This window comes from Bombina bombina, chromosome 6 (genome assembly GCF_027579735.1).
Source record: "Bombina bombina isolate aBomBom1 chromosome 6, aBomBom1.pri, whole genome shotgun sequence".
Lineage (NCBI taxonomy): Eukaryota > Metazoa > Chordata > Amphibia > Anura > Bombinatoridae > Bombina > Bombina bombina.
Window position 1 is genome coordinate 104,259,631 of NC_069504.1, and position 25,435 is coordinate 104,285,065.

General features: G+C 42.6%; 1 protein-coding gene across 1 annotated transcript in view; it reads right to left on the minus strand.

Moving 5' to 3' along the window:
* FBXL13 (F-box and leucine rich repeat protein 13) overlaps positions 1 to 25,435 on the minus strand; it is a 478,799-nt gene that overhangs the window by 30,618 nt on the left and 422,746 nt on the right. Inside the window, exons 19-20 of the mRNA XM_053716536.1 lie at positions 12,509 to 12,643; positions 11,511 to 11,674 (exon numbers count right to left, since the gene is read on the minus strand). Coding sequence (XP_053572511.1) covers positions 11,511 to 11,674; positions 12,509 to 12,643 — 299 coding nt within the window. The remainder of the gene's footprint in view (positions 1 to 11,510; positions 11,675 to 12,508; positions 12,644 to 25,435) is intronic.

The following is a 25,435-nucleotide window of genomic DNA, read 5'->3' on the forward strand; positions in this document are numbered from 1 at the left end:
TATTGGTTCCAACTAGTAATTGGAATGATGTTGTGGACTCTCCATGCCATAGGAAAGAAAACAAAATTTATGCTTACCTGATAAATTTCTTTCTTTCCGGGCATGGAGAGTCCACGGCCCCGCCCTCTTTTTAAATTATAATTCAGCAGTTTTTTTGAGTAAACCTCAGACACCTTTACACCCCCTTGTGTTTCTTATTTTTCCATTTTCCTTCAGCCGAATGACTGGGGATTATGGGTAAGGCAAGTTATACTTAACAGCTTTGCTAGGGTGCCTCCTTCTGCTGGCCAGGAGTTGAATATCCCACTAGTAATTGGAATGACATCGTGGACTCTCCATGCCCGGAAAGAAATTTATCAGGTAAGCATAAATTTTGTTTTTTTAACTCCCAACAAATAGGCAAGTGATAGATCACTATATGATTAGCTGTAACTCGACCATATATAATATACTGTACATGCATATCCAAATCTTTTCAAATACTTACATTAGGGTTTAGGTATCAAATAAAATATTTTAGTGAGGACACAGACTAACAGGAATCTGAAGGTGAAACCATGCGCTAAATGCAATAAAGAAAATCCAACAGCGTTTTGTAATGCTGTGTCGGGTGTGCGCGCAGGCATGCGCACTAGAGCCAACTCATCAAAATCTCCTACCGGAAGTGATGTAATTGGAGATTTCGACGAGTTGGCTCTTTCGACAGAACAGAACCCTGGGAAAATTATTTGCGGGCTGCGCAGGCTCAAGAGGCAGTTGCTTTGTGCCGTGGACCCCGCAACAAAGACTGGGCCCGGGGCAGCTGTCACTTTTGCCCTGCATTAAAGACGGCCCTGGTAAGGATAACAACAGATTTATCAGCAAACGTTTTTACTAATGTCTATCATTGTAGGTGATATATTTTCACATCTCTTTGTACATTAAAATGTATCATTTATAAATACACGAGGTGTCCTTAATTTGGGTCTGAGCTTTCCTGAATTGGAGTCTGGGAAATCTGATCACTTTATATTTATGCCTCAGAGATTATTCACTACATTACAAAAAATCTGCATACTAAATAAATGTTTTAAATGTATTTAAATCTATAATTTTTGTTTAAAAAAATCTATATTCTTTTGCAGCAATTGGACACATTCCTTGAAAAGCCTATGTGCTGGGCCAATTAGGGTGTGATATAAATGTAATCCTTTACAAGGGTTTTCAGCGCTCTAAAAGTGTGGTCTTGCTAATAAGCCTAAGGCATGAAGAAATAGTGCACTCTGGCCGCTGTAAGCGAGACCCACCCCTAGATGTTGGCTGTCATTAAGTAGTTAAATGTCCCAAACCAAGCCTGAGCCTGTTAAATACCAAAGATTATGGATTTTTCAAAATGTAAAACACTTATAAACTTGAAAAACAGATAAAGTTTTGTCATTTCAGATTTGAGACCCTCTCTAATAGTACTACATCTGTGTAGAAAAATAAAGTAAAATAATATTGTAAAGACATTTTAATCAGATTACTTAGAATGGTCCATCTCTCCCTAACCCTCTCCAGCAAAGGAGAACAGGTTTTTTAAGGGGTCTGCTAATGATTTGCAAAATTGCATTTATTTTGTATACAGATGCCCTGCCGTACCCTGCAATGCTAAGTGGTTAACCCCCACAAAGGGGTTAAACAAACCGTTAATGTATTGATTAGGAGCTGGAGAGCACTGCTGGTCCCGAGAATACACTGCTGTTGATCCAATCAGCAGTGGCAGTAGCACAATCCAGCTGTGTCACTAGTGCTGCTGACTGGGTGACTATCAGTTTCCACTTGGGAACACCTGTGATCTGTGGCTCCTTGGTGGTACCTTAACTATCAGCTAGATTACGAGTTATGCGAGATTAACAAACGCAACTTATTTAACCCCCTATAGCGCAGCCATTTCAAGTTTTCAAACAGCCGGCTTGTGCGTGCGATTTGGGATTTTTGAGCTCTATACCGCACACAACTGAAGCGCTGTTTTGACGTGCTCGTGCACGCTTTCCACATAGACATCAATGGGGAGAGCGGTCCAGAAAAAAGTCTAACACCTGCAATCGCAAAATGAAAAGCTCCGTAACGTAGCCCCATTGATGTCTATGGGGAAAAAAAAATAACGTTTAAACCTAACACGTCTTAACACCTCTAATCTGCCCCCCACCGACATCGCCAGCACATACATAATGTTATTAACCCCTCATCTGCCACCCCGACATTGCCGCCACCTACCTTCAGTTATTAACCCCTAATCTGCCGCTCCCAATATCGCCGCCACTAAACTAAAGTTATTAACCCCTATTCCCCTGCACGCCAACATTGCCCACACTATAATAAATTTATTAACCCCAATTCCGCCACTCCCCGACATCGCCGCAACTAAATAAAGCTATTAACCCCTAAACCTCTGGCCTCCCACATCACTACCACTAAATAAACCCATTAATCCCTAAACCACCAGCCCCCCACATCGCAACAACCTAAATTAAACTATATTAACCCCTAAACCTAACCCTAACTCAACCCTAACCGTAACCCTAAACCTAACTTTAACATAATTAAAATAGAGCTAAACTAAAGTTCCAATTATTAACTAAATAATTCCTATTTAAAACTAAATACATACCTGTGAAATAAAACCTAAGCTAGCTACAATATAACTAATAGTTATATTGTAGCTAGCTTAGGTTTTAATTTTATTTCACAGGTAAGTTTGTATTTATTTTAACTAGGTAGACTAGTTAGTAAATAGTTATTAACTATTTACTAACTACCTAGTTAAAATACATACAAACTTACCTGTGAAATAAAAATAAAACCTAAGCTGCCTTACACTAAAATCTAAAATTACAAAAAATAAAAAAAGCTACCATTACAAAAAATAACAAACGCAATTATACAAAACAATAAAAATTATTCCTATTTTAATACCCTTTTTAAAAATAAAAAAACACCCCAAAAATACTTTCATGATTCATATGGAGAACGGCATTTTAAAAAAACTTTTCAATTTACTTCCATTATCTAATTTCCTACATTCACTTGGTATCCTTGGTATCCTTAGTTGAAAAGCATACCTATGAAGGCTCTGCAGCAGCAATATACTACTGAGAGCTAGTTGCTGATTTGTGGCTGTACATACACTTACCGGCCACTTTATTAGGTACACCTTGCTAGTACCAGGTTGGACCCCCTTTTGCCTTCAGAACTGCCTTAATTTTTCGTGGCATAAATTCAACAAGGTTTTCGAAACATTCCTCAGACATTTTGGTCCATATTAATATGATAACATCACGCAGCTGCTGCAAATTTGTCGGCTGCACATCCATGATGCAAATTTCACGTTCCACCACATCCCAAAGGTGCTCTATTGGATTGAGATCTGGGGACTTTTGAGGCCATTCGAGTACAGTGAACTTATTGTCATGTTCAAGAAACCAGTTTGAGAGCATTTGAGCTTTGTGACATGGTGCATTATCCTGCTGGAAGTAGCCATCAGAAGATGGGTACACTGTAGTAATAAAGGGATGGACATAGTCAGCAAAAGTACTCAGGTAGGCCGTGGCGTTTAATTGATGCTCAATTGGTACGAAGGGGCCCAAAGTGTGCCAAGAAAATATCCACCACCACCACCAGCTTGAACCGTTGATAGAAGGCATGATGGATCAATGCTTTCAGGTTGTTTACGCCAAATTCTGACTCTACCATCTGAATGTCGTAGCTGAAATCGAGACTCATCAGACCAGGCAACTTTTTTCCAATCTTCTATTGTCCAATTTTGGTCAGCCTGTGTGAATTGTAGCCTCGGTTTCCTGTACTTAGCTGACAAAAGTGGCACTCGGTGTGGTCTTCTGCTGCTGAGCCCATCTGCTTCAAGGTTTGAAGTCTTGTGCGTTTAGAGATGGTTTTCTGCATACCTTGGTTGTAACAAGTCGTTATTTGAGTTACTGTTGACTTTCTATCATCTCGAACCAGTCTGCCCATTCTCCTCTGACCTCAACAAGGCATTTTTGTCCACACAATTGCTGCTCACTTGATATTTTCTCTTATTCGGACAATTCTCTGTAAACCCTAGAGATGGTTGTGCGTGAAAATCCCAGTAGATCAGCAGTTTTTGAAATACTCAGACCAGCCGGTCTGGCACCAACAACCATGCCACGTTCAAAGTCACTGAAATCCCCTTTCTTCCCCATTCTGATGCTCGGTTTGAACTTAAGCAAGTCGTCTTCACCATGTCTGGATGCATAAATCCATTGAGTTGCTGCCATGTGATTGGCTGATAAGCAATTTGTGTTACCAAGCAATTAGCTTTTCAGAGAAGAGCCACAAAGCTAATAAGGGGAATGAAGAATTTAAGCTATGAGGAGAGGCTAGCCAAACTGGGTCTATTTCCTTTAGAAAAAAAGGCACTTGAGAGTTGACATGATTACTTTATATAAATATATTCAAGGCCCATATACAGGGATGGCAGAAGCTCTGTTTATTCCAAGAAAATAGTTTGTGACAAGAGATCACAATTTAAGGTGTGTGAAAGGAGATTTAATCTCCTGCAACGGAAAATATAATTTATGCTTACCTGATAAATGTATTTCTCTTGTGGTGTATCCAGTCCACGGATCATCCATTACTTGTGGGATATTCTCATTCCCAACAGGAAGTTGCAAGAGGACACCCACAGCAGAGCTGTCTATCTAGCTCCTCCCCTCACTGCCATATCCAGTCATTCGACCGAAAACAAGCAGAGAAAGGAGAAACCACAGGGTGCAGTGGTGACTGTAGTTTAAAATTAAAAAATACCTGCCTTAAAATGACAGGGCGGGCCGTGGACTGGATACACCACAAGAGAAATAAATTTATCAGGTAAGCATAAATTATGTTTTCTCTTGTAAGGTGTATCCAGTCCACGGATCATCCATTACTTGTGGGATACCAATACCAAAGCTAAAGTACACGGATGAAGGGAGGGACAAGGCAGGTACTTAAACGGAAGGTACCACTGCCTGTAAAACCTTTCTCCCAAAAATAGCCTCCGAAGAAGCAAAAGTATCAAATTTGTAGAATTTTGAAAAAGTATGAAGCGAAGACCAAGTCGCCGCCTTGCAAATCTGTTCAACAGAAGCCTCATTTTTAAAGGCCCATGTGGAAGCCACAGCTCTAGTAGAATGAGCTGTAATCCTTTCTGGAGGCTGCTGGCCAGCAGTCTCATAGGCTAAGCGGATTATGCTTCTTAGCCAAAAAGAAAGAGGTTGCCGAAGCCTTTTGACCTCTCCTCTGTCCAGAGTAGACAACAAACAAAGCAGATGTTTGACGAAAATCTTTAGTAGCTTGTAAGTAAAACTTTAAAGCACGAACCACGTCCAGATTGTGTAATAGACGCTCCTTCTTTGAAGAAGGATTAGGACACAAAGACGGAACAACAATCTCTTGATTGATATTCTTATTAGATATCACCTTAGGTAAAAACCCAGGTTTGGTACGCAGAACTACCTTATCTGCATTGAAGATCAGATAAGGAGAATCACATTGTAAGGCAGATAACTCGGAAACTCTACGAGCCGAGGAAATAGCTACCAAAAAAAGAACTTTCCAAGATAAAAGTTTGATATCTATGGAATGAAGAGGTTCAAACGGAACCCCCTGAAGAACTTTAAGAACCAAATTTAAGCTCCAAGGTGGAGCAACAGGTTTAAACACAGGCTTGATTCTAACTAAAGCCTGACAAAATGCCTGAACGTCTGGGACATCCGCCAGATGCTTGTGCAAAAGAATAGATAGCGCAGAAATCTGTCCCTTTAAGGAACTAGCTGACAATCCTTTCTTCCAATCCTTCTTTGAGAAAAGATAATATCCTGGGAATCCTGACCTTACTCCATGAGTAGCCCTTAGATTCACACCAATAAAGATATTTACGCCATATTTTATGATAGATTTTCCTGGTGACAGGCTTCCGTGCCTGAATTAAGGTATCAATGACTGACTCGGAGAAACCACGCTTTGATAAAATCAAAGTCAGCCTCAGAGAAATTAGATTTGGATGGTTGAAAGGACCTTGAAGTAGAAGGTCCTGTCTCAGCGGCAGAGTCCATGGTGGAAAGGATAACATGTCCACCAGATCTGCATACCAAGTCCTGCATGGCCACGCAGGCGCTATCAAGATCACTGATGCTCTCTCCTGCTTGATTTTGGCAATCAGACGAGGGAGGAAACGGTGGAAACACATAAGCCAGGTTGAAGGACCAAGGCGCTGCTAGAGCATCTATCAGCGTTGCCTTGGGGTCCCTGGACCTGGATCCGTAACAAGGAAGCTTGGCGTTCTGGCAAGATGCCATGAGATCCAGTTCTGGTTCGCCCCAACGAAGAACCAATTGTGCAAACACCTCCGGATGGAGTTCCCACTCCCCCGGATGAAAAGTCTGTCGACTTAGAAAATCCGCCTCCCAGTTCTCTACACCTGGGATATGGATAGCTGATAGGTGGCAAGAGGGAATCTCTGCCCAGCGAATTATCTTTGAGACTTCTAACATCGCTAGAGAACTCCTTGTTCCCCCTTGATGGTTGATGTAAGCCACAGTCGTGATGTTGTCCGACTGAAATCTAATGAACCTCATTGTCGCTAGATGAGGCCAAGCCTGAAGAGCATTGAATATCGCTCTTAGTTCCAGAATGTTTATTGGAAGGAGTGACTCCTCCTGAGTCCACGATCCCTGAGCCTTCAGGGAGTTCCAGACTGCACCCCAACCTAGAATGCTGGCATCTGTCGTTACAATTGTCCAATCTGGCCTGCGAAAGGTCATACCTTTGGACAGATGGACCTGAGATAGCCATCAGAGAAGAGAATCCCTGGTCTCTTGGTCCAGATTCAGTAAAGGGGACAAATCTGTGTAATCCCCATTCCACTGACTGAGCATGCATAGTTGCAGCGGTCTGAGATGTAGGCGTGCAAACGGCACTATGTCCATTGCCGCTACCATTAAGCCGATTACTTCCATACGCTGAGCCACCGAAGGGCGAGGAATGGAATAAAGAACACGGCAGGAATTTAGAAGTTTTGATAACCTGGACTCCGTTAGGTACATTTTCATTTCTACAGAATCTATCAGAGTCCCTAGGAAGGAAACTCTTGTGAGGGGGGATAGAGAACTCTTTTTCTCGTTCACCTTCCACCCATGCGACCTCAGAAATGCCAACACTATGTCCATATGAGACTTGGCAATTTGGAAGTTTGACGCCTGAATCAGGACGTCGTCTAAATAAGGGGCCAATGCTATGCCCCGTGGCCTTAGGACCGCCAGAAGCTACCCCAGAACCTTCGTAAAAATTCTTGGGGCTGTAGCTAACCCAAAGGGAAGAGCTACAAACTGGTAGTGCCTGTCTAGGAAGGCAAACCTGAGAAACCGATGATGATCTTTGTGTATCGGAATGTGCAGATAAGCATCCTTTAAATCCACTGTAGTCATGTATTGACCCTCCTGGATCATAGGTAGGATGGTACGAATAGTCTCCATCTTGAATGATGGAACTCTGAGGAATTTGTTTAAGATCTTTAGATCCAAAATTGGTCTGAAGGTTCCCTCTTTTTTTGGGAACCACAAACAGATTTGAGTAAAATCCCTGTCCCTGTTCCTCCTTTGGGACTGGATGGATCACTCCCATAACTAGGAGGTCTTGTACACAGTGTAAGAATGCCTCTCTCTTTATCTGGTTTGCAGATAATTGTGAAAGGTGAAATCTCCCTTTTGGGGGGGAAGCCTTGAAGTCCAGAAGATATCCCTGGGATATAATTTCCAACGCCCAGGGATCCTGGACATCTCTTGCCCACGCCTGGGCGAAGAGCGAAAGTCTGCCCCCTACTAGATCTGTTACCGTATAGGGGGCCGTTCCTTCATGCTGTCTTAGAGGCAGCAGCAGGCTTTTTGGCCTGCTTACCCTTGTTCCAGGTCTGGTTAGGTCTCCAGACCGTCTTGGACTGAGCAAAAGTTCCCTCTTGTTTTGCATTAGAGGAAGTTGATGCCGCACTTGCCTTGAAGTTTCGAAAGGCACGAAAATTAGACTGTTTGGCCCTTGGTTTGGACCTATCCTGAGGAAGGGCATGACCTTTTCCTCCAGTGATATCAGCAATAATCTCCTTCAAACCAGGCCCGAATAGGGTCTGCCCCTTGAAGGGAATGTTAAGCAGCTTCGATTTTGAAGTAACGTCAGCTGACCATGATTTAAGCCATAGGGCTCTGCGCGCCTGGATAGCAAAACCAGAATTCTTAGCCGTTAGTTTAGTCAAATGAACAATGGCATCAGAAACAAAAGAATTAGCTAGCTTAAGTGCTCTAAGCTTGTCAAGTATTTCATCCAATGGAGTCGCTACCTGTAAAGCCTCTTCCAGAGACTCAAACCAGAACACCGCAGCAGCAGTGACAGGAGCAATGCATGCAAGGGGCTGTAGGATAAAACCTTGTTGAATAAAAATTTTCTTAAGGTAACCCTCTAACTTTTATCCATTGGATCTAAGAAAGCACAACTGTCCTCGACAGGGATAGTAGTACGCTTTGCTAGAGTAGAAACTGCTCCCTCCACCTTAGGAACTGTCTGCCATAAGTCCCGTGTGGTGGCGTCTATTGGAAACATTTTTCTAAAAACAGGAGGGGGAGAGAACGGCACACCTGGTATATCCCATTCCTTAGTAATAATTTCTGTAAACCTTTTAGGTATTGGAAAAACATCAGTACACACCGGCACTGCATAGTATTTATCCAGTCTACACAATTTCTCTGGCACTGCAATTGTATCACAGTCATTCAGAGCAGCTAAAACCTCCCTGAGTAACACGCGGAGGTGTTCAAGCTTAAATTTAAATGTAGAAATATCAGAATCAGGTTGCATCATCTTCCCTGAGTCAGAAATATCACCCACAGAAAGAAGCTCTCCTTCTTCAACTTCTGCATATTGTGAGGCAGTATCAGACATAGTTCTTAAAGCGTCAGTATGCTCTGTATTTCGTCTAATTCCAGAGCTATCTCGCTTTCCTCTAAATACAGGTAGTCTGGCTAATACCGCTGACAGTGTATTATGCATGACTGCCGCCATGTCTTGTAAAGTAAACGCTATGGGCGCCCTGGATGTACTTGGCGCCATTTGAGCGCGAGTCCCTTGAGCGGGAGTCAAAGGATCTGACACGTGGGGAGAGTTAGTCGGCATAACTTCCCCCCTTCAGATTCCTCTGGTGATACATTTTTTAAAGACAGAATATGATCTTTATTGCTTAAAGGGAAATCAGTACATTTGGTACACATTCTAAGAGGGGGTTCCACCATGGCTTTTAAACATAATGAACAAGGAGTTTCCTCTATGTCAGACATGTTTATACAGACTAGCAATGAGACTAGCAAGCTTGGAAAATCAAGTTAACAAGCAAATATAAAAAACGGTACTGTGCCTTTAAGAGAAACAAATTTTGTCAGAATTTGAAAAACAGTGAAAAAAGGCAGTAAATCAAACGAAATTTTTACAGTGTGTATAATAATCTAACAGAGCATTGCACCCACTTGCAAATGGATGATTAACCCCTTAGTTCAAAAACCGGATCAAAAAAACGATATAGACGTTTTTTAACAGTCACACCAAACTGCTACAGCCTTGCTGTGGGCCTACCTTCCCCAACAAACGATTTTGGAAGCCTAAGAGCCCTTTAGAGATGTCCTGTAGCATTCAGGGAACTCCTGATTGTCTCAGTCTGTAATAGTTAATGCACAAAAAGGCACTAAACTAGGCCCCTCCCACTCATAGTAACACAGTGGAAAGCCTCAGGAAACTGTTTCTAGGCCAGCCATGTGGAAAAAAACTAGGCCCCAATAAAGTTTTATCACCAAAGTATATATAAAAACGTTTAAACATGCCAGCAAACGTTTTATATTGTAAATATAAAAGAGTATTACCTCAGAAAGTAAGCATGATACCAGTTGTTATTAAATCACTGTATTCAGGCTTACCTTACATAAATTTGGTATCAGCAGCATTTTCTAGCCTTCACATCTTCTAGAAAAATATTAACTGCACATACCTCATAGCAGGATAACCTGCACGCCATTCCCCCGCTGAAGTTATCTCTCTCTTCAGACATGTGTGAGAACAGCAATGGATCTTAGTTACAACCTGCTAAGATCATAGAAATCCCAGGCAGATTCTTCTTTTTTCCTGCCTGGAACAAAATAGCACAACTCCGGTACTATTTAAAAATAATAAACTCTTGATTGAAGCAAAATAACAGCTACATTTCACCACTTATCTCTTACTATCTCCATGCATGTTGAGAGTTGCAAGAGAATGACTGGATATGGCAGTGAGGGGAGGAGCTATATAGACAGCTCTGCTGTGGGTGTCCTCTTGCAACTTCCTGTTGGGAATGAGAATATCCCACAAGTAATGGATGATCCGTGGACTGGATACACCTTACAAGAGAAATGTTTTTTCACTGTAAGAGCAATAAAATTGTGGAACTCATTACCAAAGGAGGTAGTGAATGCTAATACTCTAGATACATTTAAAAATTGTTTGGATACATTTCTGTCTAAAAACAAAATTCATGGATATGATTGCTTGTATTAAATGGGTCACCTTTTAGTGGGATTATTTAAGCTTAACTTTTTGTAAGTATTTAATATTTGTATAGGTTGAACTCGATGGACTTCGGTCTTTTTTCAACCTCATCTACTATGTTACTATGTACCTAATAAAGTAGCCGTGAGTGTATATGTCGCTTGTCAGGGCTGGACTGGCCTACCGGTACACTGGAAGATTTCCCAGTGGGTTGCAGTAACTGGAACTGGTTGGCCACAATTTAACGGGGTGATACCGCCGGTACAGTTTTGTGTCTGAAAAAAACAATAACAAAAAACAGAATGCCTCACAGAGGGGCTGCGGTCTTGGGAGGAAGTAGGAGGGTGCGGACCTGTGCACTGCCCCTTCCTTGGACCATTTTTTCCTGCATGGAAGTGCACCTGTAATGCTGCTGCCTGTGCTAATGCCATGGTGCCTCAAGATAGTTTAATTTCTCTGTCTGTACCACTCTGGAGTTCCAGCTCACGGTTCGCTTTGTCAGACTTGTCGGCCTGATACGTTTTCCTGTAAGTGTGAATGGGGCTTCAGTTCTTATCACCTCTGCTCTATAGCAAATGAAAAACTGCAATAAAAAGTTTTGCAAATCATTGGGTAACATAACTGATGAGATATTCGTCTTATAACTGTGCACTGGTAACCATTTGTGAATTTCCAGTTAATTATGACTGTGCTGTGCTCACAAGATCTGCTCCGCTAGCTCCCAGTAATGCATTGCTGCTCTTTCAACATAGGACCCCAAAAAAAGATAATTTGATAATAGAAGTAAAAAGGAAGTTGTTTAAAACTGTATGTTCTGTCTGAATCAGAAAAAAATGTAATGGTTTAATTTCCCTTTAATAACTGATCTATAAAAAAAATGATGTACTCTATGTGAAGAATTTATTCTGAGCACTTACTTAGTAATACTTTTGCAATACATCATGCGTAAAAACCGGAGTTGTCTACAGCCTTTTTGTAAATGTTTCAGCGTTCTGTCGCTAAGATGGATGCAACCCGAGATATCCAAGACATGAAGATAATGACAGACACGAGAGAGATGCTGGATACTGATGTCTGTAACCTACATGTGGTAAATAACTGAAATATCAGAATAAAAAAACAAAAAGGAAGAGAAACAAAGCCACACAATATTTAAAGGGATAGTCTAGTCAAAATTTAACTTTCATGATTTAGATAGAGCAGGCATTTTTAAGTAACTTTCTAATTTACTCCTATTAGTAATTTTTCTTCGTTATCCAATCAGCAAGCGCTACTCAGGTGCTGAACCAAAAATAGGTTGGATCCTAAGCTTACATACAAATAAAGATACCAAGAGAACGAAGAAAAATAGGAGTAAATTAGGAAAGTTGCTTAAAATTGCACACTCTATCTATATCATGAAAGTTTCATTTTGACTAGATTATTCCTTTAATTAAAGGGACATTCTGAAAATTTAAATGCACAGATGAATTTCATCTTTGGATAGATACATATTTACAATATTCACATATTGGCACAAATAAATAAAAGTTATCACTGTTATAGTGTTAGGATTTTTCTCTGCATGTGCATGTAAAGCATGTGCACGTGTGTATGTGCAGCTTAACGAACCTTTACGTTAGTGCTCAAACGATAGCCAGGGCATGATTTGTTCAGCCTATAGAAACCTATTATGTAAGCATCCGCTCTATCTGACCTCCAGATGTTAGAGTGATCTAGGCTTTTGATAGAGAACCATTCAGGGGCCCTAAAAGCTGCCATTCACCCAATGTAGGAACCTTTTAGTATAGTTTTTTGTGTGCAAACACTGTATATATTTCATAAACAACTGTATAAATCCAAGAACTAAAATCCATCCCCTTGATTAGACTAAAGGCGGAAAAGCAGAAAAATGTTGAAAAATAATTGTAGTTACCTTGGGACAGCCAGCAATGCTCAGCGATGTGATTGTTTTACAGCAAAATGCCAGAGTTTCCACAGTATTATTTGTCACTTGTAAACAATGCGAAATATCCAACTGCTCTAGGTCTCTTGACTGTTGGCAAAACTTCTGTAAAATAATAAAATGTATCACAATTACTATAGAATGCATGAAAACAAAATTTATGCTTACCTGATAAATTTATTTCTTTAAGATGTGGTGAGTCCACGGGTTCATCTTAATTACTGTTGGGAATACCACTCCTCGCCAGCAGGAGGAGGCAAAGAGCACCACAATAAAAACTGTTAAGTATCACTTCCCTAGCCCTACCCCAGTCATTCGACTGAAAGTAAATGGAGAAAGGAAAGCAACACAAGGTGCGGAGGTGTCTGAGGTTTAGTCAAAAACCCATAGAGAAAAAAACTACAAAAAAAAAAAGTGTGGGTCCGTGGTGTCAACACATCTTGAAGAAATAAATTTATCAGGTAAGCATATATTTTGTTTTCTTCTAAAGATGTGGTGAATCCACGGGTTCATCTTAATTACTGTTGGGAACCAATACCCAAGCTAGAGGACACAGATGAATAGGGAGGGATAACAACCAGCATGCCTAAACGGAAAGCACCACCGCTTGAATAACCTTTCTTACAAAAGCTGCCTCAGCCGAGGCAAAAGTATCAAATCTGTATGTCAGGGTGCCAGGAATCAGACTAAGACGAGAAGTGCAAAAATAATCACACCTTTATTAATAGGAAAAAATAATAAAAAGTCCACAAGATAAATAACAAGCTAGGAATCAAAACCAGAGCTGGTAGTCAGACGAGCCGAGTCAGGAGCCAAAGCGAGTAGTCACACGATCCGGAATCAGGAACAAGGAGAACAGCAGAGTCAGGAACAAGCCAGGGATCAGGAACCAGGAGGGACGTCAGACAGCCAGGTAATACACAGGAGCTCTCACAAACAGGTCTGAGACAACGCAAGGGCAAAGCATACAGAGGCCCTTTAAATAATAAGTGATGACATCACAATTCTGAGACTGCATCCTGTCTCACACTGATGATGTACACCAGTCTGGTCATAAAAGGAAGTGCAGGAAATGAGCAGCATCACACAGCATGCACCAGAGTCAGCAAGAGAGGTGAGTAAAATGGCTGCCAGCAGCACATGGCAAATAAAGCAGGGAAAAAACCCTGACAGTACCCTCCCCTCAATGACCCCTCCCCTGCGGGAGGACAAAAGGCTTATTGGGGAAACGGGCATGGAAGGCACGGAGGAGGGCGGGAGCATGAACATCAGAGGAGGGAACCCATGAACGCTCCTCCAGACCGTAGCCCCTCCAGTGAACCAAATACTGTACGCGGCCCCTGGACATACGAGAATCAATAATGCTGCTGACCTCATACTCCTCATGGTTGTCAACAAAGATAGGACGGGGACGAGGCAACACAGTGGTAAACCGATTACAAACCAATGGTTTCAAGAGGGAGACATGAAAAACATTGGAGATGCGCATTGCAGGAGGAAGGTCAAGAGCGTAGGTCACAGGATTGACCCGTCGGAGTATTTGAAAAGGACCAACATAACGGGGAGCCAGTTTATTGGAAGGCACACGAAGGTTCAAGTTGTGAGAGGACAGCCAAACTCTCTCACCAACCTGGTAGGAAGGTGCGGGCAGATGCCTACGATCAGCCTGGAACTTTTGGCACTGCATAGAACGACAAAGGCAATCCTGAATCTGCACCCACGTGGAACAGAGTTGCCGGAGATGCTTCTCCAAAGCCGGAATACCCAGAGACATGAATGAATCAGGCATGGTTGAAACCCATAATTCGCCATGAACGGGGATAACTTGGAGGAAGCATTAATAGCACTATTGCGAGCAAACTCTGCCCAAGGTAACAGTTCAGACCAATTATTGTGGTGATCTGAGACATAACAATGGAGGAACTGTTCCAGAGCTTGATTAGACCGTTCCGCAGCCCCATTGGATTGAGGTTGATATGCAGAGGAGAAGGAAAGCTGGATCCCCATTTGAGCACAAAAGGAACTCCAAAATCTGGAGACAAACTGGCTACCCTGGTCCGACACTATCTCCTTGGGTAACCCATGTAAACGGAAGACCTCCCGGGCAAAAATTGAAGCAAGCTCCTGAGCGGTAGCAACGTCTTCAAGGGAATGCAATGTGACATTTTAGAAAAACGGTCAACCACCATAAGGATGACAGTATTGCCATTGGAAACAGGGAGCTCGACAATGAAGTCCATGGAAAGATGTGTCCAAGGATGCTCACCATTAGCAATAGGTTGAAGAAGACCCACAGGAAGACGTTGAGGAGTCCTATTCTGTGCACAAACTGAGCAGAAGGCAACATACGCAGCAACATCAGAACGAAGACCTGGCCACCAGAATTGTCGAGTGACAGACCAAATCATTTGGTTCTTGCCTGGGTGATCTGCGGCTTTAGGATAGTGGTAAGTGTGCAAAAGTTTAGTTTGAAGATTCTAAGGAACAAAACACCAGTGATGTTCAGTCACTAGAGGCAGGTGAGGCAGTGCTTCACCTCTCATATGGGCAAAAATATATTTTTTTTATTGGCTTTAAAAAAAAAATGTAATTTTTTTTCCCCAGCATTTTTTTTTCTCACAGCTATATGTTGTGCAATGGAGAGGCACAAGCAGGTCTGCCCACCATTACACAACATTCTGCGCCACCTACTGGATGCAAGTGGTTAAGATCATTGCATGGCCCATTAACTGCTTATTTGAGGCAGTCCTATTTGGGCTGAACCAATCCAGTGAGAGGCATTAGTAAGTGGAACATAGGGTTGGGGCTGGATGTTAAATCATATAAAACAAAACAAAAACGGAAAAAAACTACTTTCATATATTTTGTTGCTGTCCTGTGAACCTGCTAGCTTTGCTAAAGTGAAAAAGAGAGTTCTGTTCTTCCCCTCTAAGTGCAGTGGAATGTTCCACTGTCACTTCCTGAATCCTTACAGAGCAGGAAAAGAGGCACAGAGAGCAGTGTTTCAGCCACATCTTATTAAAGTAAGATTTTACTGAAAGGGATTCTGTTAGTGAAAATGATAATTTAATGAATGTGGTTTAGTGTTTGTTTACTCTTTTACAGCAGGGTTGTTTTTGTATTTTGTTTACTCAAACTTTACACCCACTAACTTAGCAGCTTGCCTCTGTACTTCACACTAAATCATAGACTAATTTTCCGAAATCTCTGTAGCTCTGCTGTTTTATTACTTTAAAATGCAGTGGTCCCTCTCCCCCCCCCTTGTGTGCGTGTGTGTCTCTCTATCTATCCATCTCTCTCCTTATGTGTTGTTCTCCCCCATGGTCTCTTTCTCTCTCTGTCTCTCTTCCTCCCCCTCTGACTCTCTCATACCTTATGTAATGAAAGAATCTATAAGCATAATTTGCAGCATTAAAGTAAAAAGTATGTTTTAAACATATTTTAATGGGCATGGATTTCTAGATCTCATAATCAGAGCAAGCATTGTGTTATCTGGCAAGAGTTTCTGTTACAATCCTTTTAGACTAAAATCAGATGTTTACTATGTTGACCAGTTTTCCAAGACACCATTTAAAGGGACATGAAACCCATATGAAACCCATATGCAAATTTAATTAACTTTCCAATTTACATCTAATATCTAATTTTCTTCATTCTTTTGATGTCCTTTGTTGAAAATCATATCTAAATATGCTCAGTAGCTGCTGATTGGTGGCTGCACATAGATACCTCATGTGATTGGCTCACCCATGTGCATTGCTATTTCTTCAACAAAGGATATCTAAAGAATGAAGGCATATCCTAGCCACTGCCTCACCAGCCTCTGACGTCACTGCACGCCACTGCAAAACACTTACCACTAGGTTTCTCAGGAGGTGCATTGGTTTGTGCAGCCAGGATCTCCTCCCCCAAGGGAGAAGTCAAATTAGTACGTATGGTAGCCAAAATATGGTTAGGAGGTATTACTGGAGTAGGTACAGATTCCTCCTTGGACAGATGCGAAAATTGTTGAGAGAAGGCATCAGCCCTAACATTCTTACTACCAGGCAGGTAGGAGACCACATAATTAAACCGAGACAAAAATAGCGCCCATCTGGCCTGTCGGGGCGACAAACGTTTTGCTTCAGATAGATAAGTTAAATTCTTGTGGTCAGTAAGAATGAGCACTGGCATGCTAGTACCCTCGAGAAGATGCCTCCATTCCTTGAGTGCCAAAATTATGGCCAGTAATTCCCTGTCGCCAATTTCATAATTGCACTCCGCTGGAAACAATTTCTTAGAGAAGAAACCACACGGATGCAAGGAACCGTCAGGCGTAGGACGTTGAGACAAGAGGGCACCTACTCCAGTCTTAGACGCATCAACCTCAAGAACGAAAGGCAGGACAGGGTTAGGATGAGCCAGAACTGGAGTGGCAGCAAAGGCAGTCTTAAGACTATCAAAGGCCTTAATGGCAGTAGGTGACCAATGGAGTGGATCATTCTCTTTACGGGTCATGTCAGTGACAGGTTTGACCAAGGAAGAAAAGTTTTTAATAAACTTTCTATAGTAATTGGCGAACCCCAAAAAACATTGAATACACCGAAGACCAACTGGGCGATGCCACTGCAGAACTGCAGATATCTTGTCAGGATCCATGGAGAACCCTGCAACGGAGATGACATAACCTAGGAAGGTTACTTGAGTCTGATGGAACTCGAGTTTACAAAACAGACCGTTCTCTGAAGAACCCGTGTAACATCAGAACGATGAGCCTCAAGTGTGGGTGAGTGTATGAGGATGTCGTCTAAGAACACCACAACACACTGTTGCAACATACAGTGGATATAAAAAGTCTACACACCCCTGTTAAAATGTCAGGTTTCTGTGATGTAAAAAAATGAGACAAAGATTAATCATTTCAGAACTTTTTCCACCTTTAATGTGACCTATAAACTACACAACTCAATTGAAAAACAAACTGAAATCTTTTAGGTAAAGGGAAATAAAAATAAAATACTAAAATAATATGGTTGCATAAGTGTGAACACCCTTTTATAACTGGGGATGTAGCTGTGTTCAGAATTAAGCAATCACATTCAAAATCATGTTAAATAGGAGTCAGTACACACCTGTCATCATTTAAAGTGCCTCTGATTAACCCCAAATAAAGTTCAGCTGTTCTAGTAGGTCTTTCCTGACATTTTGTTAATCGCATCCTACAGCAAAAGCCATGGTCCGCAGAGAGCTTCTAAAGCATCAGAGGGATCTCATTGTTAAAAGGTATCAGTCAGGAGAAGGGTACAAAAGAATTTCCAAGGCATTAGATATACAATGGAACACAGTGAAGACAGTTATCATCAAGTGAAGAAAATATGGTGCAACAGTGACATTACCAAGAACTGGATGTCCCTCCAAAATTGATGAAAAGACGAGAAGAAAACTGGTCTGGGAGGCTGCCAAGAGGCCTACAGCAACATTAAAGGAGCTGCATGAATATCTGGCAAGTACTGTCTGTGTGGTACATGTGACAACAATCGCCCGTACTCTTCATATGTCCGGGCTATGGGGTAGAGTGGCAAGAAGGAAGCCTTTTCTTACAAAAAAAAAATCCAAGCCCGGCTAAATTTTGCAAAAACACATCTGAAGTTTCCCAAAAGCATGTTGCAAAAGGTGTTCTGGTTTGATGAAACCAAAGTTGAACTTTTTGGCCATAATTCCAAAAGATATATTTGGCGCAAAAACAACACTGCATATCACCAAAAGAACACCATACCCACAGTGAAGCATGGTGGTGTCAGCATCATTCTTTGGGGCTGTTTTTCTTCAGCTGGAACTGGGGCCTAGTCAAGGTAGAGGGAATAATGAACAGTTCCAAATACCAGACAATATTGGCACAAAACCTTCAGGCTTCTGCTAGAAAGCTGAACATGAAGAGGAACTTCATCTTTCAGCATGACAACGACCCAAAGCATACATCCAAATCAACAAAGGAATGGCTTCATCAGAAGAAGATTAAAGTTTTTGGATGGCCCAGCCAGAGCCCAGACCTGAATCCAATTCAAAATCTGTGGGGTGATCTGAAGAGGGCTGTGCACAGGAGATGCCCTCACATTCTGAGAGATTTGGAGTGTTTTTGCAAAGAAGAGTGGGCAAATCTTGCCAAGTTAAGATGTGCCATGCTGAAAAACTCATACCCAAAAAGACTGAGTGCTGTAATAAAATCAAAAGGTGCTTCAATAAAGTATTAGTTTAAGGGTGTTCACACTTATGCAACCATATTATTTTAGTTTTTTAGTTTTATTTTCCTTTACCTAAAAGATTTCAGTTTGTTTTTCAATTGAGTTGTACAGTTTATAGGTCACATTAAAGGTGGAAAAAGTTCTGAAATTATTTATCTTTGTCTCATTTTTTTACATCACAGAAACCTGACATTTTAACAGTGGTGTGTAGACTTTTTATATCCACTGTATCTCGTAGGACATCATTAATAAATTCCTGAAAAACAGCAGGAGCATTACATAGGCCAAAGGGCATTACTAGATAATCATAATGCCCGCTCCTGGTGTTAAATGCTGTTTTCCATTCGTGGCCCTCCTTGATCCTAACGAGATTGTACGCTCCTCTCAAATGAAGTTTAGTAAAGACCGTAGCTCCCTTGAGGCGATCAAAGAGTTCCGTAATGAGCGGAATAGGGTAAGCATTCTTAATGGTAAGACGATTAAGACCCCTATAATCGATGCATGGTCTTAACTCGCCACCCTTTTTCTTCACAAAGAAGAAGCCAGCCCCTGCAGGAGAGCAGGATTTGCGGATGATCGGCAACATACTCCTCCATAGCACAATTCTCAGACAGAGGGTAAACCCGGGCCCGAGGAGGAATGGCTCCGGGTTGCAGGTCTATGGCACAATCGTAAGACTGGTGAGGAGGCAACGTACCGGCACGCACCTTGTCAAAAACGTCTAAGAACTCTTGGTACACCTCTGGCAATTGAGATAACGAAGAAGTGCACAAGACTTTAACTGGTTTCCAAAGACAAGTGGAAATACATTGCGGAGACCACAACAAAATTTCGAACCAGCGCCAGTCGAGACTGGGATTGTGCTTTTGGAGCCAGGGATAACCCAGAACAACCGGAAAATGCAGAGAGTTTATCACCTGGAACTGGAGGGTTTCAAAATGGAGAGCCCCAACAGCCATGGATAACGGAGCAGTTTTGTGAGTAACGAGTGCGGGCTGAAGGGGCCTGCCATCAATGGCCTCAATAGCAAGCGGAACGGACCGAGGCAAAACACGAATGGAGTGCTTTGATACAAAAGCACTGTCAATGAAATAGCTCACAGCACCGGAGTCAACAAGAGCCTGGGTGACTATGGAGGAGTCCACCCAGGAAAGGACAACCGTGACCAAAGGTTTCTCCTTTAGCAGTTCCGGGGACAAGAATAAACCACCCAAGGTCTGCCCCTGACAGGACCTTAGGTGTGAGCGTTTCCCGGCCGTGTAGGACAAGACTTCAAAAGGTGGCCCTGTAACCCACAATAGAGGCAGAGCCCCTCCCTCCTCCGAAAGGCCCTCTCCACCACGGAAAGACGCGTGAATCCCAACTGCATTGGCTCAGCAGTACCTGGTGACTCGGGACTAGGAGGCATGGGAGGAGAGGGAGGCATGGGTGGGAACGAACACGTAGGAGACAACGGAACAGGAGGCTTCCGCAAGCGCTCCTTGAAAGAGGGCCTCTCACTTAGTCTGATGTCAATTAGGATCAAAAAAGACACCAATGCCTCGAGATCTTCTGGTAAATCTCTGGCAGCAACTTCGTCTTTAATTGCATCAGAGAGCCCATGAAAGAAGGCGGCAACAAGGGCTTCATTGTTCCAACCTACCTCTGCGGCAAGCGTACGGAACTCAATGGCATACTGAGCAACAGATCTTGTACCTTGCTGAATGGACATGAGTCGTTTAGCAGCAGAGGAGGAGCGAGCCGAAACATCAAATACCCTTCGAAAGGAGGCCACAAATTCAGGGTAATTTGAAATCACAGGTTTATTAGTCTCCCACAAGGGATTAGCCCAGGCAAGAGCTGTGTTAGAGAGTAACAAGATGAGAAATCCCACCTTTGCTCTGTCTGGACTGGACCACTGATAAGAGAGCTCCTAGGACCTTTGAGAATATCCTGGGAGCCGTAGCAAGGCCGAACGGTAAGGCCACAAACTGAAAGTGATGGTCTAGAAATGCAAATCTCAGTAACTTGTGATGATCTCTGTGAATGGGAACATGCAAGTATGCATCCTTTAGATCTATGGTCATCATAAACTGACCCTCTTGGATCAAAGGGAGAATCATCCGAATGGTCTCGATCTTGAAGGATGGAACCTTGAGGAATTTGTTGAGACATTTCAAGTCTAGAATTGGGCGGAAAGTCCCCTCCTTTTTGGGAACCACAAAGAGGTTTGAGTAAAAGCCCAGACCCTGTTCCGGCCTTGGAACAGGTACGATCACTCCCAGTGACGAAAGATCTTTGACACACTTTAAGAACGCCTCTCTCTTTTTTTTTTTTTTTAAATAATATTTTTTATTTTATTGAGGTAAAATTTGGCATACAAAACATATTGTTAAAGCATTTCACAAATATTCACAAAAGCAACAACACATTTTACATGTTAGTTTACATATTAGGAATACAAGTGGAAGGAACAAAATCAAATAATAATATGACGTGGAGTTGTCAGTTAGAATAATGCTTTATAGGGACCTAGTATAACCATGCCAGTATAAGGCTAAACCTTCCTTCTCATATAGAGGGCCAGTTTTGGACCCTTAACCACGGAAAAGATCTATTTTGTCGGAAGGCTAACTTTAATATAGAAGACCACTTATGGATCTTAACATATGTACCTCAGACTTTGGGTTTTTCAACTTGCAGTAACCGGAAACTTTAAGGAAGACACTGGTATTTAGGGTGCCAATGCTCATGGGGCTGATACCTTGTCATTTAAAGGGAGTTAGCGATGAGATAGGGTACAATGATTCTCATCTTGCAGGAAGGTATGTTCACTGAAGTAAATAGTGCATTAAAGTGGGCTATGCTGGCAGTGGAAGTAACAATAAAAGGTTTGCATTGTGTACCAATAATCTAACTACAATTTAAGTTGTGGAACATACATGCAAGTAAACTGGGCGACCTATAACCTTAAGACACATCGTTAAGGACTATTGCATGGGCATTTACAAATAACACCATTAACAGAAATGTATAGCACTTCTCTCTTTTCCTCAGGCTGATAGCATTGGTGCAGGGTCTGCCTGCACAACAGGCATAACTGATGTTTTAAGGAAAAGAGCACTCCCTATCCCAGAGCACATCTTTAATAGCGTTCACCCACCAAAGAAAAACATAACAAAATTTAGCTGAGGTGGAGAATAATACTAGGGGCCAGTCACTAGAACAATCACTAAGGTGCCTATCTCATTAAACAGAGTGAAGCCAGGCACCCCTAGTTTGGGTCAATAAACGTCCGGTATATCTAAACTGGTCTAACACTAAAACAGGAGGGTATTTTGAGGGGCAGTTATGGTAAATTTAGTAACCTCACATCCATATCCGACAGTTCATATATATAGAGCAGGGTGTCACGCCCGGGATAGTGGGTGTCCAGGTATCTACCTTACTCTGTCCATAAAACAGTGCAACAGCGGCCCTTTGCATCAGAAAACAGCCATGTGGGGGATAGTGAAAGCAGTTAACTGCCTCTGATCCAGCTCCTGCACATCAAGCGCATCCAGACCTCCAGGATCCCATCTGAAGTATGGTGATGCTGCCAGACCATGGAAGAAATGGGAGAGGGGGCAGAAGTATCTGGGAGCTGCTGTAATCGCAGGTCCGGTAGTGGGGCTCCTCATGTAGCCGGTTTCTGTCCCCATAGCCTCGGGAGTGTTACAGCTGGCACCACTTTCCGTGGTGAAGAGATAAGGATCAGCGGAGTCAGCGGCCCACATAGTCGCTAGTTGAGAGCTGACAGAGTCCTTGGTCATATTCGGTATCTCCTTGTATACAGAGGTGGCGGACAGTTGCGGGCGAGCCCAGCTATTTGCGGCAAGGTCCTTGCCGGGTAACGCCTTTTCACGGCCAGGCAAGATAAATGTGTGGAGCCCTTTTTTCCTCTGCGGGCTAGCGGTTTGCAATCCTTAAAAGTGCAGGAGTTTTAGCAGCAGCGTTCGGGAGGTCACCCACACTGTCCCGTCTGGTATCTAGACAGATAGTTTGTGCGGCAGTGATACGCCGCGAACCCCATTCTGATTCCAGCCGTGAGCAGAACTGTAAGTAGTGGAAGCTTAGAAGGCGCTCCACTTCCTCCAAGATAATCCGGTTTGCGGCTGCCATAATGTAAAGGCGACCAGTTTGTCAGAAGGCTCCTTTGCAAGGAGGTATTGAGCAGCCGACAATGTGGGCTGCGCGACAGTGATTGCCCTTAGGAAAGTCACCTGGGGGGGTTTTGAGAAGGCCTCAGCCTTTGAAAAGCTCCGGTAACCTTAAGCACCACACAATCCTAGAGGTGGGGGTATCAAATGAGAGCTGAACCTATGATAATCCTGAATCCAGCAATTTGAAGCCCCAAAGATGACTTTTTCTGGCGATATTTAGTAATCACAGCAGGAAGGTGTGAGCAGCCGACAGTTTTGCGTCCAAAGATGGCCGCCGCCCGGAAGACCCCCCAAGAACGCCTCTCTCTTTATCTGGTCTGCAGATAATCTGGAAAGGTGAAACCTGCCCCTGGGAGAACAACCCTTGAACTTCAACCTGTAGCCTTGAGAAACAATTTCCACAGCCCACGGGTCTGGAACATCTCTTATCCAGACCTGAGCGAACTGAGATAGTCTGCACCCTACCTGATCCAAGCCTGGATCGGGGGCAACCCCTTCATGCTGACTTGGAGTCGGCTGCAGGCTTCTTGGCCTGCTTCCCCTTACTCCAGGACTGGTTTGGTTTCCAGGATGGCTAGTTATTATCCTGTTTGGACTGTTTTCCTCTAAAACTTCGAAAGGAACGAAAATTACTCTGACGTCCCTTTGGCTTGTTCCTCTTATCCTGAGGCAGAAAAGACCCCTTTCCACCTGTAATATAAGAAATGATTTCCGCCAAACCCGGGCCAAATAAGGTCTTCCCCTTGTAAGGAAGTGCCATCAGTTTGACCTTAGATTAAACAAAACACTGTGCCTGCAACATATCATAGCGAACCCTTACACCATGGGTGAGCTAATACAGTCCCTTATATATATATCACAGCAGAAATATCTTAAGTACCCTTTCTCCCACCTGGAAGGCCCGCACTTACCTGTTCAGCTGTCCGACATGAAGACAGCTCCTAGGTATGAGAGGACACCTCTTCCTCACAGAGACCTGGTCAAATAGCAGATAACAAAGTAACTAACTTTGGTATCTGAGATTAGGGCAGCATATGTGGAGAAAACACAGCATGTACCACTTTGCAAGTGCCCCACTGCTTTAAAGCCACCACAGCTCGACCGCAAAGACTCACGTGGAATAAGGCTATACCCTGCAAGCTTGCTTGAAGTATCTATCTTCAGAGAAAGAACTATTTTAATTACACACTAAACTTCACCTCCTCCATGCACAAGAGGCAAAGAGAATGACTGGGGTTTATGGGTAGGGAAGTGATAATTAACAGTTTTTACTGTGGTGCTCTTTGCCTCCTCCTGCTGGTGAGGAGTGGTATTCCCAACAGTAATTAAGATGAACCCGTGGACTCACCACATCTTTAGAAGAAAGGGAATTCTTTCTACCCTATACTGCATTATGATACATATATGTTGCCCTTTAATTACCATATCATACAATTTAACATGGTGAAAGCCAAAATACTTTACTATTTAAAGTGATGGTAAATTCTAGCTTTTCAAAAACACTAGGATTTACCTTCACTAAGAATAAAGGCCACCTTCATTCATTATTTTTAAAAGCTGATGAATAGGTACCTGTGACGAAACCAATCTCGCCACTGTACATTGGAGGGCCTATTATGGAACATTCTTTGGGCTGGAGGTACATGGGCTTAAGGATACCCAGAGACTGCATGGAAATATGGAATTTTATATGCTGGACACCCCATGTACTTTCATAACTCTGTCTTATGTCTATGTCACCCTGTATCCATAAATACAGGATGGGTACAGGGTGTGAGTGCACCTTTTGGGAGCAATTGTGACTCTATAAACCAAGTGGGCATAAAAGACTTTATAGCTAATAAGAACTGTTCCTATATTCTGTAATAAGATGTATTCTATGTATGTTTAAGATCTGATTGTGTCTCAGGAGTCTGTCTAGGTAAACTGATTGTGTTTTGTGTGATTATGTTAACTAGACTGCCCAACATCAGATTGTCTGAGTACTTAATATGTTAATCTGTTTTAACTGTGAATAGACAATTCTTAGAGGTTTGATGCATTGTTCATATGTTTGCTTTACTGTTAAACCAATGCCCTTTGTAACCTGAAGCCAGGGTGTATAAATCTGTGTGCTGCCTTCAAATAAAGTAGTAGTCATTCTGTTTTAAACCTGAAATGTGGAGCTTGGTCTCATGTTTGCAGGGAAACTGATCAAGGTTGTGAAGTGCTGATTCTGTATGCAGGACATTGTTCATCTGGTATTAACCCTTGGTACAGTGTTGGTACCGTAACATTGGTGGCAAGCGACGGGATTGATCCTACAGCCAGAAGGACAGCTACAGGAGACACCATTCCGTGGATTTACAAGTTGGGGGCAACGCATGTCCCAGTACAGCGACCCTAAAAGCAACAGAATGGAACCAGCGGTGTTATATGAGGAGGAGGACCTGGATGGCCGGGATGCATTAAGGAAAGGCATCTGGTACCAGGCCCTGGATAATGTACAATACCAG